At 43.2% G+C, this 14,627-nt stretch overlaps 1 protein-coding gene across 1 annotated transcript in view; it reads left to right on the top strand.

Annotated features, from left to right (window-relative positions):
- GUCY2C (guanylate cyclase 2C) overlaps nucleotides 1–14,627 on the top strand; it is a 63,485-nt gene that overhangs the window by 26,683 nt on the left and 22,175 nt on the right. The window contains exons 12-17 of the mRNA XM_007064088.4: nucleotides 2,357–2,462; nucleotides 3,160–3,222; nucleotides 3,820–3,888; nucleotides 4,760–4,864; nucleotides 5,903–5,989; nucleotides 11,079–11,211. Coding sequence (XP_007064150.1) covers nucleotides 2,357–2,462; nucleotides 3,160–3,222; nucleotides 3,820–3,888; nucleotides 4,760–4,864; nucleotides 5,903–5,989; nucleotides 11,079–11,211 — 563 coding nt within the window. The remainder of the gene's footprint in view (nucleotides 1–2,356; nucleotides 2,463–3,159; nucleotides 3,223–3,819; nucleotides 3,889–4,759; nucleotides 4,865–5,902; nucleotides 5,990–11,078; nucleotides 11,212–14,627) is intronic.

A 14,627-nucleotide genomic window follows, 5' to 3' on the forward strand; every position in this document is an offset into this window, starting at 1 on the left:
ACCGTCGTTTTCAGCGGTTTCAAAGATGTATATTTTACCTGGACCTTCCACCTTTAGTAGCTCAGATGACTCCTTTTCCACAGATCAAAGGACTTCATAGAATCCAATTTTCTTGTTGTCTTTGAACACCTGATTTGTAACACACTTTAACCATTGTCATTTTGACCTGATGTGTTCTCTTTGCTAGTTAACACTCTCCATGAGGTAAGAATCCAAGTTGATGTAGTCAGTCCACACTTGGATGCCCAGCTGTACCCAAGAAACAGAAGAGCTCATTGTTCCCAAACCTAAGGACAAACATGTCAACAGACTGACAGACAAAGTTAATCTGTATTTGTTTATTTGTTGAAGAGCTAGCAGAAATTTGACAAAAGGCTATTTCCAGACACTTTGTACTTCTGCCAAAGGTGCTGTTAACCCTCCTGAATCTATTCCAATGAATCTACTGATGGCAAAGATATTAATCATTGAATTCTATTTAGAGTTTTATGCCACACCCATCACTGTGGTCTCCGAGAGCCTCCAATGCAGAAGAAATTCTTGGGGATTCCTCAGAATCAATTCTTGCTATTTTTTCCAAAAAATTTACACTTTGCATGTAGAAATGTTACCAAACTTCACAGTCCTAGCTAATTCAGATGAGGCAGTGGATCACCTCATAATTCTCAAGGAAGAAGAGAGACCTGACAATGCCATTCTCTTTTGTCAGCCAGTTAATGACCTGATTAATAACTGTTTATACCTGATACCAATTTTGCTCTTCCCATCAATATAGCCAAGCTCCACAAGCAGCTTACCTAAACTGAGGTCTTCTGACCCGAGTTTCAATTGTGCAGTGATTTCCTGCTCTAGTAAGTCTTATCTCTTGACAGATGATAATAATACTCCTAAGAATCCATTAGGCAAGAAAATGAACAAGAGCTCAAATCATTCCTTACATATCACCCAGTGTGTGGAGTTCCTAAACTATCCCACACTTTTCTGGGTAGTTCTGACTTCCAAGTAAACAAATCAATCCAGAGTCCTCAAAAAACACAAAACCAGTATTAGACATTGGAAATGTCATTCCAGTCCAATAAGTGATTAGGTACTAACAAGTAAAATTGATTTCTTTTCTATTGGGATTATTTGGCTTATTTATTGATAGTTTACAGAATTTTCTAGTTAAGATTATGAAATGGGAATTTTCCACAATTTAATGTTTTCCTAACCATCTTGAAATTTCTCCCTTATGATATCTCTCTGTTCTTGAATGCTATTAGAGCTTCATGTGGGGAATTCAGGAGGGATACAGGGAGACCCATATAACTAGAGCCCCATGATCTAACTGTCTAGCACTTTAACTGGTGCTCCTACTGGCAAATTATGATGGTTCAAATGCAACTAAACATTTCAGACTAAAATCAGAAAAAACATTTACATCTAAAAATGGACACTTCCTCCCTTTCCCCTTAGCAATGGTAGTTAAAATATGTTAGAAACATAAAATATTTATGTCAGTCAGCATTCTAGGATCTTCAGTGTTCCGGAGCATTCTCCAGCAGTCAATCACTGTCCAGGATTCACCAGCATTCCACTAACCAATCTGTGGTGCCCATGTTTTTTATATATATATAACCTTTTATGCAGGTTATTTATAACCTGCATCGAAGAGTAGAAATTCCAATGAATTGTTTTCCTGTTTCACAGTTTTCTTATCATTCTTCTGTTGAGGGAGGACATTCCTGCAGAAAAGACAGGGGATTCCATGCCTCAATTCCAGGGATTATTCCCTGATATAATCAGGAAATCTGCCAGAGGCAAAGGCCTTCTACAAGAAGTCACCTTACTTCATTCTGCTGCCTCCTCACTGGTTTCCTGCTTTTCCTGGATAGTACAACTTATTTCTGCAAGAGCCTTGCTGCCAGGGACTCATCTGATCCATGTTTGCCTCTGGGATTGCCCTCAGAGCATGGTCAATAGCACAGAAAAGTAAACAGTATAAACTATCGCAGATTCATTCTGCAGTAAGTTGCATTGTGTTCCCCTGTGTGTGAATGTGAAGAATTAGGCAGCAACCTGCCAGCAATTCGTCTTCTGCATTGACCCCTTCAAATCTGTAGTGCTGAAACCTCAGAGAGCCCAGATTCCCTAGGGTCAGGGGAAAAAGGAGTATGTGATGGAGAGGGTATTTCTCCCTTCCAGGCCTCAAAGCTGGGATCTGTAGGAGCAAGCTCTCCAGGAATGCATGAAGAAGAGAGTATAGGAGCTGGTGCGCAGGATTCTCTCTAGTACTCCAAGGTTCCCCACCGCACTCAGCAGTATGGATTCCAGTTGTTTGATAGGATGATCTTAAACAGGTTCACTTATTTCACAGGAAATACAGGAGAGATATTGCACTTCGGCAGAAGAAATGGTCTCACATACCACCTGACAAGATCCTGCCTCTGGAGACCAATGAGACAAGCCACGTCAGTCTGAAGGTAGGAGAGACAAGATATCCCCATGGAGGGAGGGTTGGGGGGTTCAGAGTCTCTGCACTATCAAGACTACTGCTTGGGCTCTGACAGTGGTAGAAGTATCTGTTAAAACTGGTTCACTGTCTTTTCACCTTCTATGCACTATGCAGAAGAGGAATGAGATTAATCCCCAGTAACTTCCCCACTTAATACAGCAAGTACAAGTTCTTTGCACAACTGTGAAACAGGCAGGGTATTTCTTTCCAGGCTCTTCCATTGGATTCCCACACCATTCATATCACAAATGACATCCCTTTTCAAGAAGGAGTTGATCCTTGATTTGTCTGTAAAATGCAGGCCAATAGTATTGATCAGAGGAAGAGACCCTGACGGCATATGGGAGTCGCATGAATGGTGATTGGTTTCAGAGTAACAGCCGTGTTAGTCTGTATTCGCAAAAAGAAAAGGAGTACTTGTGGCACTTTAGAGACTAACCAATTTATTTGAGCTCATGCTCAAATAAATTGGTTAGTCTCTAAGGTGCCACAAATACTCCTTTTCTTTTTATGAATGGTGATTGAATGCTCTGGGATTTAGTTGGGCTCTAAAAAGAAAGACACCCATGCAGACAGTTTGGCATTATTTTTCTCTCTGCAGTCTGGTGCCTGCCAGGGTGGGGTATTTTATAATTGCTGGCTAATGAGTCTTCTTTGTTCCCCAGATTGATGAAGACAAGAGGCGTGACACAATCCAGAGACAGCGCCAAGCCAAATATGACAAGAAGGTAAAATGACCACAGCATCTCTGCTCCCCTTCCCTTCTTTAGTGAGAGGCTTCTGTGAAAGGCAGTTGATTCTCTTCAGAGATCAGGAAGCAATGCCACCCCCATTCTCATCCAACCTTGCTAAACTGGTAAGTTAATGGAAGGGGTGAGGCATTCATTTTCCTTTGAGGCCCCCTTTTATTAGCAGCTGCCAGAGGCAGAATGTTGGACTCAGTGAACCACTGGCCTGGTCCCGAATGGCAAAAGGCAGGATCCAGGACACAATAGACCACTGGTCTGATTTGATGTGGCATGAGGTAAATTAGTGGACTAGATGGGCAAAGGAGGTCTCTTATTTATGTGTGAAGTCCCCTGAATGTCAGTTGAACTTTTTGCCTGAGTAAGGTCACTCATGTGAATGAAGGGTTTGAAAGATCAGCCACTGAGTCTGTTCCAGAACAACAGAACTATCAACTTGGTAAATCTTGTAAAAATAATATAACTCCATTACTTATTAGTGGATAAGGATATACTCACATACCAGAAGTAGTTTAGCGGAGCACAGATTGTTGTTGTTCTGCTGCTATGGTTTCCTCCCAGTTGTTTTTTTCTTTCCAGGTGGTGATCCTGAAAGATCTCAGACATGATGGGAATTTCACAGAGAAACAAAAGATAGAACTGAACAAGGTAACTGTTTCATGTAGCAGCTAGACACTACAGAGTGAATGAAACTAATTAGTGAACTCATTCCACCAAATCCATGTGTGTGTCCATCCCACAGGCTACTGCAGCCTGAGGGTCCCTCTGTGTGTGTTATGGGGGGGTCTTATGCACAGTTCTGATTCTGGACTGTAAGCCTTGGACGTTGAGGATGACTGAGACCTCTCATGAACCTGATAGAACCTTATTAATCCACATTTTTATAATTAGTGGGAAAACTGATGCTTTCTCTTTCCTCACTTCATACCAATCATTTAATAGCGGAGTGTTGTCGTCAAATCTCCTACTATTAAGGGCTAAATGCATCTCTGGTGTATACAAATACATCTCCATTAACTTCCACAGAGTTATGTCCTACATAATTTGGCTTTAATAGTATATTTTGTAAAAAATTATGAAGTAAGTACATTTTTACATTAGGGACAGATACATTGTAAAGTATTATAAATAATTTTAATGAAACTGCAATAGCCTAAGTAAATGAACAAAGTACATACTATCATGCAGGATCCTCATATTTCTATTATTTGTTCATTTACTAACTAATTTGCAACATTCAGTCATTTATAATGGGTATCCGTGTCCAGAGTGTGAAACTGTGAGGTTCTACTGCAGAAGCAATAATGGAGACAGCGGAGTTTGGAATACAGTCAACAGTCTCTCCCCACCCTTATCTCCTAGATCAGAAGGCTGTGATCACTCACTTTGGTTCTCCACACACCTGCACACAGAGAACCGACACATCATATCAGGGTCTGGGATTGAGAGGCCCTTCACACTATCAGACTTAATTTTGGCTCCCACAATGTTTTTAATGGATACATTATTTTTGCTCTAGCTCTTCCAGATGGACTATTACAACCTGACAAAATTCTATGGCACAGTGAAGATGGACACGATGATCTTTGGGGTGATTGAATACTGTGAGAGAGGATCATTGAGGGTAAATAACTGTGCAAGCCCCTCTTACCAGTTTGTAAAAGGAAAAGCTAACCTGCCAGATGGCTGGGTCCTAGGGCAGGAGAAGGGAGAGGAGCAGAAGTCAAGTCAGTAATATTACTTCAGTACTTCTATGAAGTAATATCACTGACTTCTCTTCTGCTCCTCTCCCTTCTCCTGCTTGGAGTCGATCCTCAGCAGGTGTAAACTGACATTGCTCCTGAGTCAGTGGAAAGACTCTCACTGACTTCAGCGGGCTTTAGATCACTCTCATAATTAAAGGTTGCAGTGACAGACAAGTCAGAATGTCTTGCTAGGCTTTGCAGTGTTCATACAGGCAAACATATTCATAGAGGCTCATTTTTTGCCTCTGGAAACCACAGTGACTAGAAAGTATCAGGGGGTAGCCATGTTAGTCTGTATCCACAAAAACAACAAGGAGTCCGGTGGCACCTTAAAGACTAACAGATTTATTTGGGCATAAGCTTTCATGGGTAAAAAACCCACTTCAGATGCATGGAGTGAAAATTACAGATGCAGGCATTATATACTTAGCTGTATGGAGTGGAAATCCATCAACCTTAACAAAAAACTCGCACAGATACAGACAAACATCATCTTCCTCTCCACTTGTGAGGTAACTCCCTTCTCTTCATGTGTCAGCATACAATGCCTGCATCTGTAATTTTCACTCCATGCATCTGAAGTGGGTTTTTTACCCATGAAAGCTTATGTCCAAATAAATCTGTTAGTCTTTAAGGTGCCACCGGACTCCTTGTTACAGTGGCTAGAAGTTACGTTCTCACCTTTTTGTAGTTGCTGTGTAGGAAAAATTTATATTCTATTCCCTAGCCTCCAAGTAACCCAGTGTCTGTCATAATTTATGTACTTCTTAAGTAAAACAGAGAGGAACCCCTTTTTAGTCATTGGCCAAAAGGCTGCGTGATTTAGAGCTTTGTTAACATTACACAGAGATGCCTTGCCTTCCCTGGCTGTTTCCTTGCTATAGGTTAGCCCCTTTGTCTCCTTCTTGTCCTCCCAGGATGTCTTAAATGATAAGATCTCCTACCCAGATGGCACCTTCATGGACTGGGAGTTTAAAATCTCTGTCATGTATGATATTGCCAAGGTAAGTGAATCGGTGGCACTGAAGCATTTATAAACCTGTCCACATGCTATGAAGCTTACATAGTGGGTAGCTATAGGTGACAGGGCCTAACATAATATATGCTTTAGGCTACCACGAGAAAAGGTGTGGTTCAGCAGCTAGAGAAGGGATTTAGGCACTTGGAGCCCTAGGTTCTATTCCTAGCTCTTCTGCTGATTTACGGTGTGTGGGGTTGGGCAAGCTGCTTAAAGGAAAACTCCAGCGTTTGTTCAAAATGGTAGACTCGCACCATCTTGTATCAAAAACAACAGAATAGGGTTTGTTTTTTAAATGAACACTGTAGTTAATCTTTTAAATGTAAATCTTTCAATGGCTATTAGCCAGGATGGGCAGGGATGGTGTCCCTAGCCTCTGTTTGCCAGAAGCTGAGAATGGGCAACAGGGGATGGGTCACTTGATTACCTGTTCTGTTCAATCCCTCTGGGGCACCTGGCATTGGCCACTGTCGAAAGACAGGATATTGGGCTATATGGACCTTGGGTCTGACCAAGTATGGCCAATCTTATGTTCATGGTAAAACTCACTACTAGTACTAGGTGTAACCATTTCAGGAAGTTAGGGCAAATTAGCATGGGAAGAAATTAATCCTGCAGTGAAATCAAGGCTGATTTTAAGTAACCTTCACTACGTACAGTAAAAGCTGTGTTATCCGGCACTTTACCAGCCGGAAAGCTTTATAAACTGGCATTTCTGATTTTCATTGAAAGTCCGGTTTATAGTCTGGTTGGTATGGGGCCAGCAGGCTCCCTACCTGGCTCCGTGTGGCTCCCTGGAAGCAGTGACACGTCCCTGCTCCTCCTAGGCAGAGGAACGGCAAGGCGGCTCTGTGCGCTGCCCCCGCCCCGCCCACTGGCTCCACAGCTCTCATTGGCCCACCCCTGTCCCACCTCTTCCCGCCCCCGCTCTGCCCCTGGCCATGCTCCCACTTCCACCCCTTCATGCCCCGCTCCACCCCATCCTGCCTCTTTCCACCCCCCGCTCCCGAGTGTGCCCCATCCCCGCTCCTACCCCACCCTCCTGGTGCCTCCTGCACACCACTGCCACTGAACAGCTGATCCGCAGCGTTCAGGAGGTGCTGGGAGGACGGGGGAGGAGTTGATTGGTGGGGGCCGCCAGCAGGAGTGGGGGGGAGGGATGGAGCTTTGTTGGTGGATGCTAAACACCCGCTAATTTTTTCTCCATGGGTGTTTCAACCCTTGAGCACCCATGGAGTTGGCACCTATGCTAGAGCCCCCTCCCACACCCAAGCTCCCTCCCAGAGCCTGCGCCCTGCACCCCCTCCCGCATCCCAACCCCCAGCCCTGGACGCCCTCCTGCACCCAAACTCCCTCCCTCTTAGTTAACTGGAATTTTTGACTTACCAGCACCCCCCATTCCCCTAACATGCCGGATAACAAAGCTTTTACTGTATTTGCATTTTTGGAAGGTGGAGAGTTGAGATGGGTAGTAAAACAAGGGTTTTTTAAATTAAATATGTATTTGTTTTATTTTTAGTGAAATGGGGCCCAAGAATTTCACACACAGATTTACCCTTACCTTTCTTACTGCTCCATCAAAATCCTACCACCATTCCTGGCCAGTCCTCCCATTTCCCTACATGCCTCAGCTCAGATGTGGTCTCTGTGATGAATGATTCTGCTATGTCTGTTTCAATGTGATAATGAAAATCGCACTCTTTATTAAAATCTCCTTAATCCAAATTGTCACAGTTTGTTGGTCCTGTTAATGACTATTTCACATTCAGTTAACCTTCAGCATTAAGAGTTCTTTTAAATAACAACTGTGGACATGCTTCCCTCTCTTCGGGAATCTTACAAACAAGTTTTCTTAATCCTTTGCAGTTAATCTTCATAGGACTCCCTTCCAGGCACTGACCAAGCCTGGCCCTGATGAGAGTATCAGATCTGATGAGATCATACACTGAGATAGAGGGCGAATACTGGCTTCAATGAAGTCACTGGCAAAATTCTTGTTGACTTCAATGGGGCCAGGATTTCACAGACTACCTGCTAGCCACTGTACTATTTGTAAATGGATATGGGAGCCAAGAATAAAAGGGGTACGAGGCCCTTTCTGTGGCATATCACCTGATGTTATTTGAACCAGTCAAGATGATTCAGAAAAGTTCTCTGAGGAGTCCTCCTAAACACATGAGTACTTGGTTATTTGCAATTTGGAAATGGTATTGTAATGGCGGCCTATGGTGTGGCCTAGTGATTACCATACACCACTCTGCTGTCATCACCTTACCTGACCCTCATGCACACACACAATTCCCTACTTTATCCCAACAACTCTTTCTCTGCTTATATCCATCTCCTGCTTCACTGCCTTCCAGCTCCCATTTCCCTCAATACCCAGCTCCTGCATCCCTCAGACCCAACTGCTACTTCCTGCAGTTCAATAATCCAACACCCAGTTCTTGCAGCTGTGCACCCTCCGTCACCACCTCTTGTTCCGCTGCACCCCAATTCCTGCCTCCCTGACTGCTACCCAACCTATGAATTCTGCCTTCTGCTTCCCATGCTCCTCAGCTGACCCTGAGAGCTGGTGCAGGGGCTGATTCCTATAGCAGCTCATTGTTTCTGTGCAGGGCAGCTGGTGCTATCTTCATTGATTTCCTGCTAGCTGCAGCCAGAAAGAGAGCAGGAAGCAGCTGCTGCCACTGTAGCAGCCCCTGGCAATGTGGAGGAGACAGTGCAGGCTCCAGCAGCAGAGGTAGTTTTGAGCCAGTGCCTGCTGACATGTCCAAGGACTGGCACCTTCTTCAGCACACATATCAGGACCCCAGGACTGGCATATCGGTATTCTGTACTAGGTGCAAGTGACAGAAAAGACCTGACAACAGCCATGATACAAAGGAATTACAGTAATTGAGCCTTATGGGCACAAGGGCCCATGTTGCTGTTGCTTGTTAAACAAGAGGGCATTGTTAAATAAGTTGAAGGAAATTGTACAGCTGAATACAATGTTTTTGTACCATATCAGAAAAATGGCCCTGTTGAAAGGGCTTGGTCAGAATTAAAACGGAAGGATGAGATTTTCAAAAGTGCCTTGGGGCTCTATTTTAAAAGTTATTTAGTTGCCTAAAGATGCAGAGAGGCACCTACTGGGATTTTCAAAAGCGCCAAGCCATCTAACTCCCATTGATTTGTCCTTAAGAGATACAGGAGCACAAACCTCACTGGAAGTCAATGGGATTTGTGATCCTAACTCATTTAGGCAATTTTGAAATTTTCACCTGGGTGCTTACCAGGCTTTCTGCTTCCAAACCCGCTTCCCCAGTAAAAAGGATGGCAGTGGAGGAGAAAGCCTTCTCAGACACACCAGCTCCTCAACTTGAAGATGAGGGAATTCTGTCACATGTAGACCACAGTATCATTGAATCATCTCGTAGGAGGCCAAAACTGGTGAGGAGTTTCTGCTCTAGTGGGTTTGCTCCCTGGGTTGGTGTCAGCAGGAGTGCACACGAGATGTAGCAGCAGAAAGTGAGCCCTGAAGCTTGCAGAAGGGCCTGCTGTTGTAGGCTCTCTACACTAGGTGGTAGCAGCAGGGTTCCATGGGAGTAGCAGCAGTGTTAAGAAGTGTTTCCTTTGGACACACATTATTACATAGTGTCCACAGGTTCCAGCATGATATATGTATGCACAAGATAACCATTTCCAATCACATTTTTAGGGATGCTTGTATCCCCCTAGGGTTGGGGTTCAAATATACCTCTGCTGTTCCTGTCTCAGCGGTCTCACAACACTATCTGACTCTTCCCCTACTATAAGCAAAGCACAGTTCTCTCTTGTGAAAGAGCGGCATGTCACACCCTATGATTATGATCACTCAATTTGTATAATCCAGATTCATGATTATCGATTACATTTGCATATGTGTGTTTAAAGTTATGGGGCCAAATTCAGAGGGGTTCCAAACTGGTGTCATATAGACCTGCTAGCCTCCTCAGCATACAGATTGCATTTTACATATCAAAGGGCTGGAAGAGAGAAGTGTAGAAGGAAAAAGAACTAATAGGAGACTGTAAATAGGTGTAAATTGTACACCGCCTACTTAAACTTACACCTACCTACCAGTTGTTTCTCCTGCTACATCGCTCTTCCAGCTCCTTGACATATCAGATATGCCATCCTTGACTCCCCTAGACTAAGTGGGCCAAATTCAGAAGTGATGAGTAAAGGGGTGCAGATTACACCTCTGCAAGTGTGTGTGTCAGAGACTGAGAGTTCAGGAAGCCGGAGTCTAAAAATATCTGAATTAGCATAACCTGCATGCTGAGGGAACTGGAAGATTCACCTCTGAAGTTAGCCCACAGGCTGCAGGTATTATGTATTGACTAGTGTATGTAGATTCATAAATCGTAAGATCAGAAAGGACCTTCTGAAAATCACCTCCTGCATTACGTAGGCCACAGAAAGTCATCCTGCAATCTCTGCATTGATCCTTCAGCTGCCCTCTGCTTCAGAGACTCAAACCTGCTCAAGTGCGGCTGATTACGAGTCCCAGTTGTAGACTGATGTCTTACAGAAAGGATACAACCCTAATACTTTTGTCAGTTAATGGGGATTTTTCATTTAGCTAAGATGCTCATTCTTTACTAAATAAAAAACTGGAGCATTTCCCCAGCCACATTTTTAGGGTTGTAAAATACTCATACAAATCTGTAATCTTTACTGAAAACACCATAAAAGCAGTTGTTGCGATTTAGCACTGTCAAGAAGCACATCACAGTATCACACAGTGTGAGCTGGAAAGAAGGATAGTCTGGTTAAGGCACTGGCCTGGAATTCTAGAGACCTAGCTTCATTTCTGAGCTCCACCACAGACATCTAATTTGACCTTGGAAAATCCCCTTTGGTAAAATAATTTCCTACCTCATAGGGGTGTAGTGAGGATAAAATTCTTTAATAATTGTGACATGCTCACATACTATGCTGATGAGGGCCTTGTAAGTACTTAAATATATTTTATGATGAACCTTCAAATTCTTACTAATTTTGGTAGCAATCAAGTCACATACAGTCTCTCTCTCTTTTTCTCACAGGGAATGTCCTACCTACACTCAAGCAAAACTGAGGTCCATGGCCGCCTCAAGTCCACAAACTGTGTAGTGGACAGCCGCATGGTGGTAAAGATCACTGATTTTGGCTGCAATTCCATTCTTCCTCCAAGGAAAGGTATGCAAAAATAGTCACAATCCCAACTCTTCTCATCTTCTTCCCAGCCCTGGAATAAGATTGTGGGACTATTAGGCCAAAATACAGCATGTGGGAAAATAGGCTTAAGTGAAAGCAATATATATGTTTCTATGCAAAAGTACACTTACTGGTTTGTCTAACACATATTCACTATAATGTTGAGGAAAGTTAGATTTTCTTAGTCCACGGAGACTTTTTAATGTTTACTCTCTAAAAAGCTACATGATATCCTGTGATCTATTATGCATTAGATGTACTGAGCACAGAGAAATGAATGCATGACATGCAAAACAACTTTATTTTGTATAGCATCTTTTATACAAACTGTGTCTGAAAACATTTTACTGAGTTAAATAATACAATCATAGAGAGCAGTAATGGAAGAAGGAAAGAGGAAGCAAGTGGTAAAAAGAAGAGAGAGAAAAAAGATATTTTCAACTGATATTTGAAAAGCACAGGGAGTTTGTGAGAGGGAAAGACAGGAAGGTTGGCAGGGACTGCAGGGAAAAGGCTCTCTCTTACAGCATGTGCAGGGCGGCCCCAGCTAAAGTGTCCCCCTGTGGCAGACTGCAGCACTAGTTCCCTGGTCCAGCCATAAAAAAAAACAACACAGTCTCTCTCAATGTCCAATTCAAAAGCCCACGTGTAGGCATAATGTATTCGTGTACACATTCAGTAATCTACATAACCCTTCTGATAAAACCATTCTCTCCAAATCCAAAGGTAAAGCAGGTATAAACGAAACAGTTTTTCATGTGCTCTTCAGTGATGTCATTTCCAGGTGACCCACCCAAGAGTCAGTCACCACTCTGTTCACAGTTCCTTTGCCCTTGTTCCAGGGCCCACTCTCCAGGCCATATCCTGGAGAGTTATCAGAGTTGCTTTTCTCCCATAACTCTGGTACCAGAGTTTCCCAAGTCAGGTCTTCCTCAAGAGAGCTCACTGCAGTGTTCTACTTCCCAGGCCTTCCTGCCTGTAAGTCCTATCCTGCTTAAGAAACATTCCTCCAGGTTCAACCCTCTTGTTTCTGGGCTCAGCTTCCTGCAGCCCTCCATTCAGGCCTGGTACAAGAGGGCTCCCCACAATTTTCCAGTTCCCCAGGCCTCCTTGTTTGTGAGTCCTACCTCTGCTCCTGAGATCCACACTCCAGCATAAGAACATAAGAACGGCCATACTGGGTCAGACCAAATGACCATCAAGCCCAGTATCCTGTCCTCTGACAGTGTCCAATGGCAGGTGCCCCAAAGGGAATGAACAGGCAGGTTATCATCAAGTGATCCATGCCTTGTCACCCAATCCCAGCTTCTGGCAAACAGAGGCTAGTGACACCATTCCTGCCCATCCTGACTAATAGCCATTGATGGACGTATCTTCCATGAATCTATCTAGCTCCCTTTTGAACCCCGTTATAGTACTGGCCTTCACAACACCCTCTGGCAAGGAGTTCCAGAGGTTGACAGAGTGTTGCATGAAAAAATACTTTCTTGTGTTTGTTTTAAACCTGCTACCTATTAATTTCTTTTGGTGGCCCCTTGTTCTTGTATTATAAGAAGGAGTAAATAACACTTCCTTATTTACTCTCTCTATACCATTCATGATTTTATAGACCTCTGTCATATCCCCCCTTAGTCGCCTCTTTTCCAAACTGAAAAGTCCCAGTCTTATTAATTTCTCCTCATACGGAAGCCGTTCTATACGCCAAATCATTTTTGGTTGCCCTTTTCTGAACCTTTTCCCATTCCAATATATCTTTTTGAGATGGGGCAACCACATCTGCACCCAGTATTCAAGGTGTGGGCGTACCATGGATTTATACAGAGGCAATAAGATATTTTCTGTCTTATTATCTATCCCTTTCTTGATGATTCCCAACATTCTGTTCGCTTTTTTGACTGCCGCTGCACATTGAGTGGATGATTTCAGAGACCTATCCACAATGACTCCAAGATCTCTTTCTTGAGTGGTAACAGCTAATTTAGACCCCATCATTGTATATGTATAGTTAGGATTATGTTTTCCAATGTGCATTACTTTGCATTTATCAACATTAAATTTCATCTGCCATTTTGTTCCCCAGTCACCCAGTTTTGTGAGATCCTTTTGCTGCTCTTTGCAGTCTGCCTGGGACTTAACTATCTTGAGTAGTTTTGTATCATCTGCAGATTTTGCCACCTAACTGTTTACCTTTTTCCAGATCATTTGTGAATATGTTAAATAGGACTGGGCCCAGTACAGATCCCTGGGGGACACCACTGTTTATCTCTCTCCATTCTGAAAACTGACCATTTATTCCTACCCTTTGTTTCCTATCTTTTAACCAGTTACCTATCCATGAGACAACCTTACCTCTTATCTCATGACTGCTTATTTTGCTTAAGAGCCTTTGGTGAGGGATCTCGTCAAAGGCTTTCTGAAAATCTAAATAAACTATATCCACTGGATCTCCTTTGTCCACATGCTTGTTGACCCGCTCAAAGAATTCTAGTCGATTGGTGAGGCATGATTTCCCTTTACAAAAAACATGTTGACTATTTCCCAACAAATTATGTTCATATATGTGTCTGACAATTTTGTTCTTTACGATAGTTTCATCCAATATGCTCGGTTCTGAAGTGAAGCTTACTGGCCTGTAGTTGTCAGGGTCACCTCTGGAGCCCTTTTTAAAAATTGGCATCACATTAGCATCAGCCCTTTTGTTTCGTTCTCAGCTTTTCCTGACCAAGTTGATTTTTCCTTTTTGCCCTGGAGCTTTTGCAAGAGCGCTCCTGCAACTTGGCAGGGCTCCCTAGCTCTAGCTGAGGCTCACTAACAACTTTCTTCAACTTCAGGTCTTCCCAACAGCCCTCGGTACCAGCTCGGTATCACCATCTTTCCCCCCACCCTCCAAGTCTCCTGTAGCTCTCTCCCAGTAACTCTTGCCAGCTCTCCTCTGCTGCTCTCTGTCTCCAACAACTCTCCTTTGCTGCTCCTATCTGTTTCTTAGTCTCTCCTTTCTTTCTCAGGCAGCTCTCACCTGCCCTTTCTCTCTTTCCCTAGAGCCTTGCTGCCCCCTCTGAAACCCAATATGGAAGCAGCTGACCAGTTACAGTGCACTGGACCCTGCTCCCTCTCAAAGGAGACAGTCATTCTGACACACCAATAGCAATGAGATTGTGTGACAGGGCAGAAAAGAGGCTAGGCACACCATGATATTATTGATCACAAAACAGTGGAGTGTCTGCATGAAATATCACAATATCTTGTGACGTACTATGATGTAATTCAAATATTAACATGTCATTTTACATAAATTTACATATTTTTTACATTTTTATATAATTCTCTAAAGAGATTCTTAATATATTATATTCCTTAGATGGAGTGCCAGTAAATTATAGCTTTCACTGATTTTTTCA

This window comes from Chelonia mydas, chromosome 1 (assembly GCF_015237465.2).
Source record: "Chelonia mydas isolate rCheMyd1 chromosome 1, rCheMyd1.pri.v2, whole genome shotgun sequence".
Taxonomy (NCBI): domain Eukaryota; kingdom Metazoa; phylum Chordata; order Testudines; family Cheloniidae; genus Chelonia; species Chelonia mydas.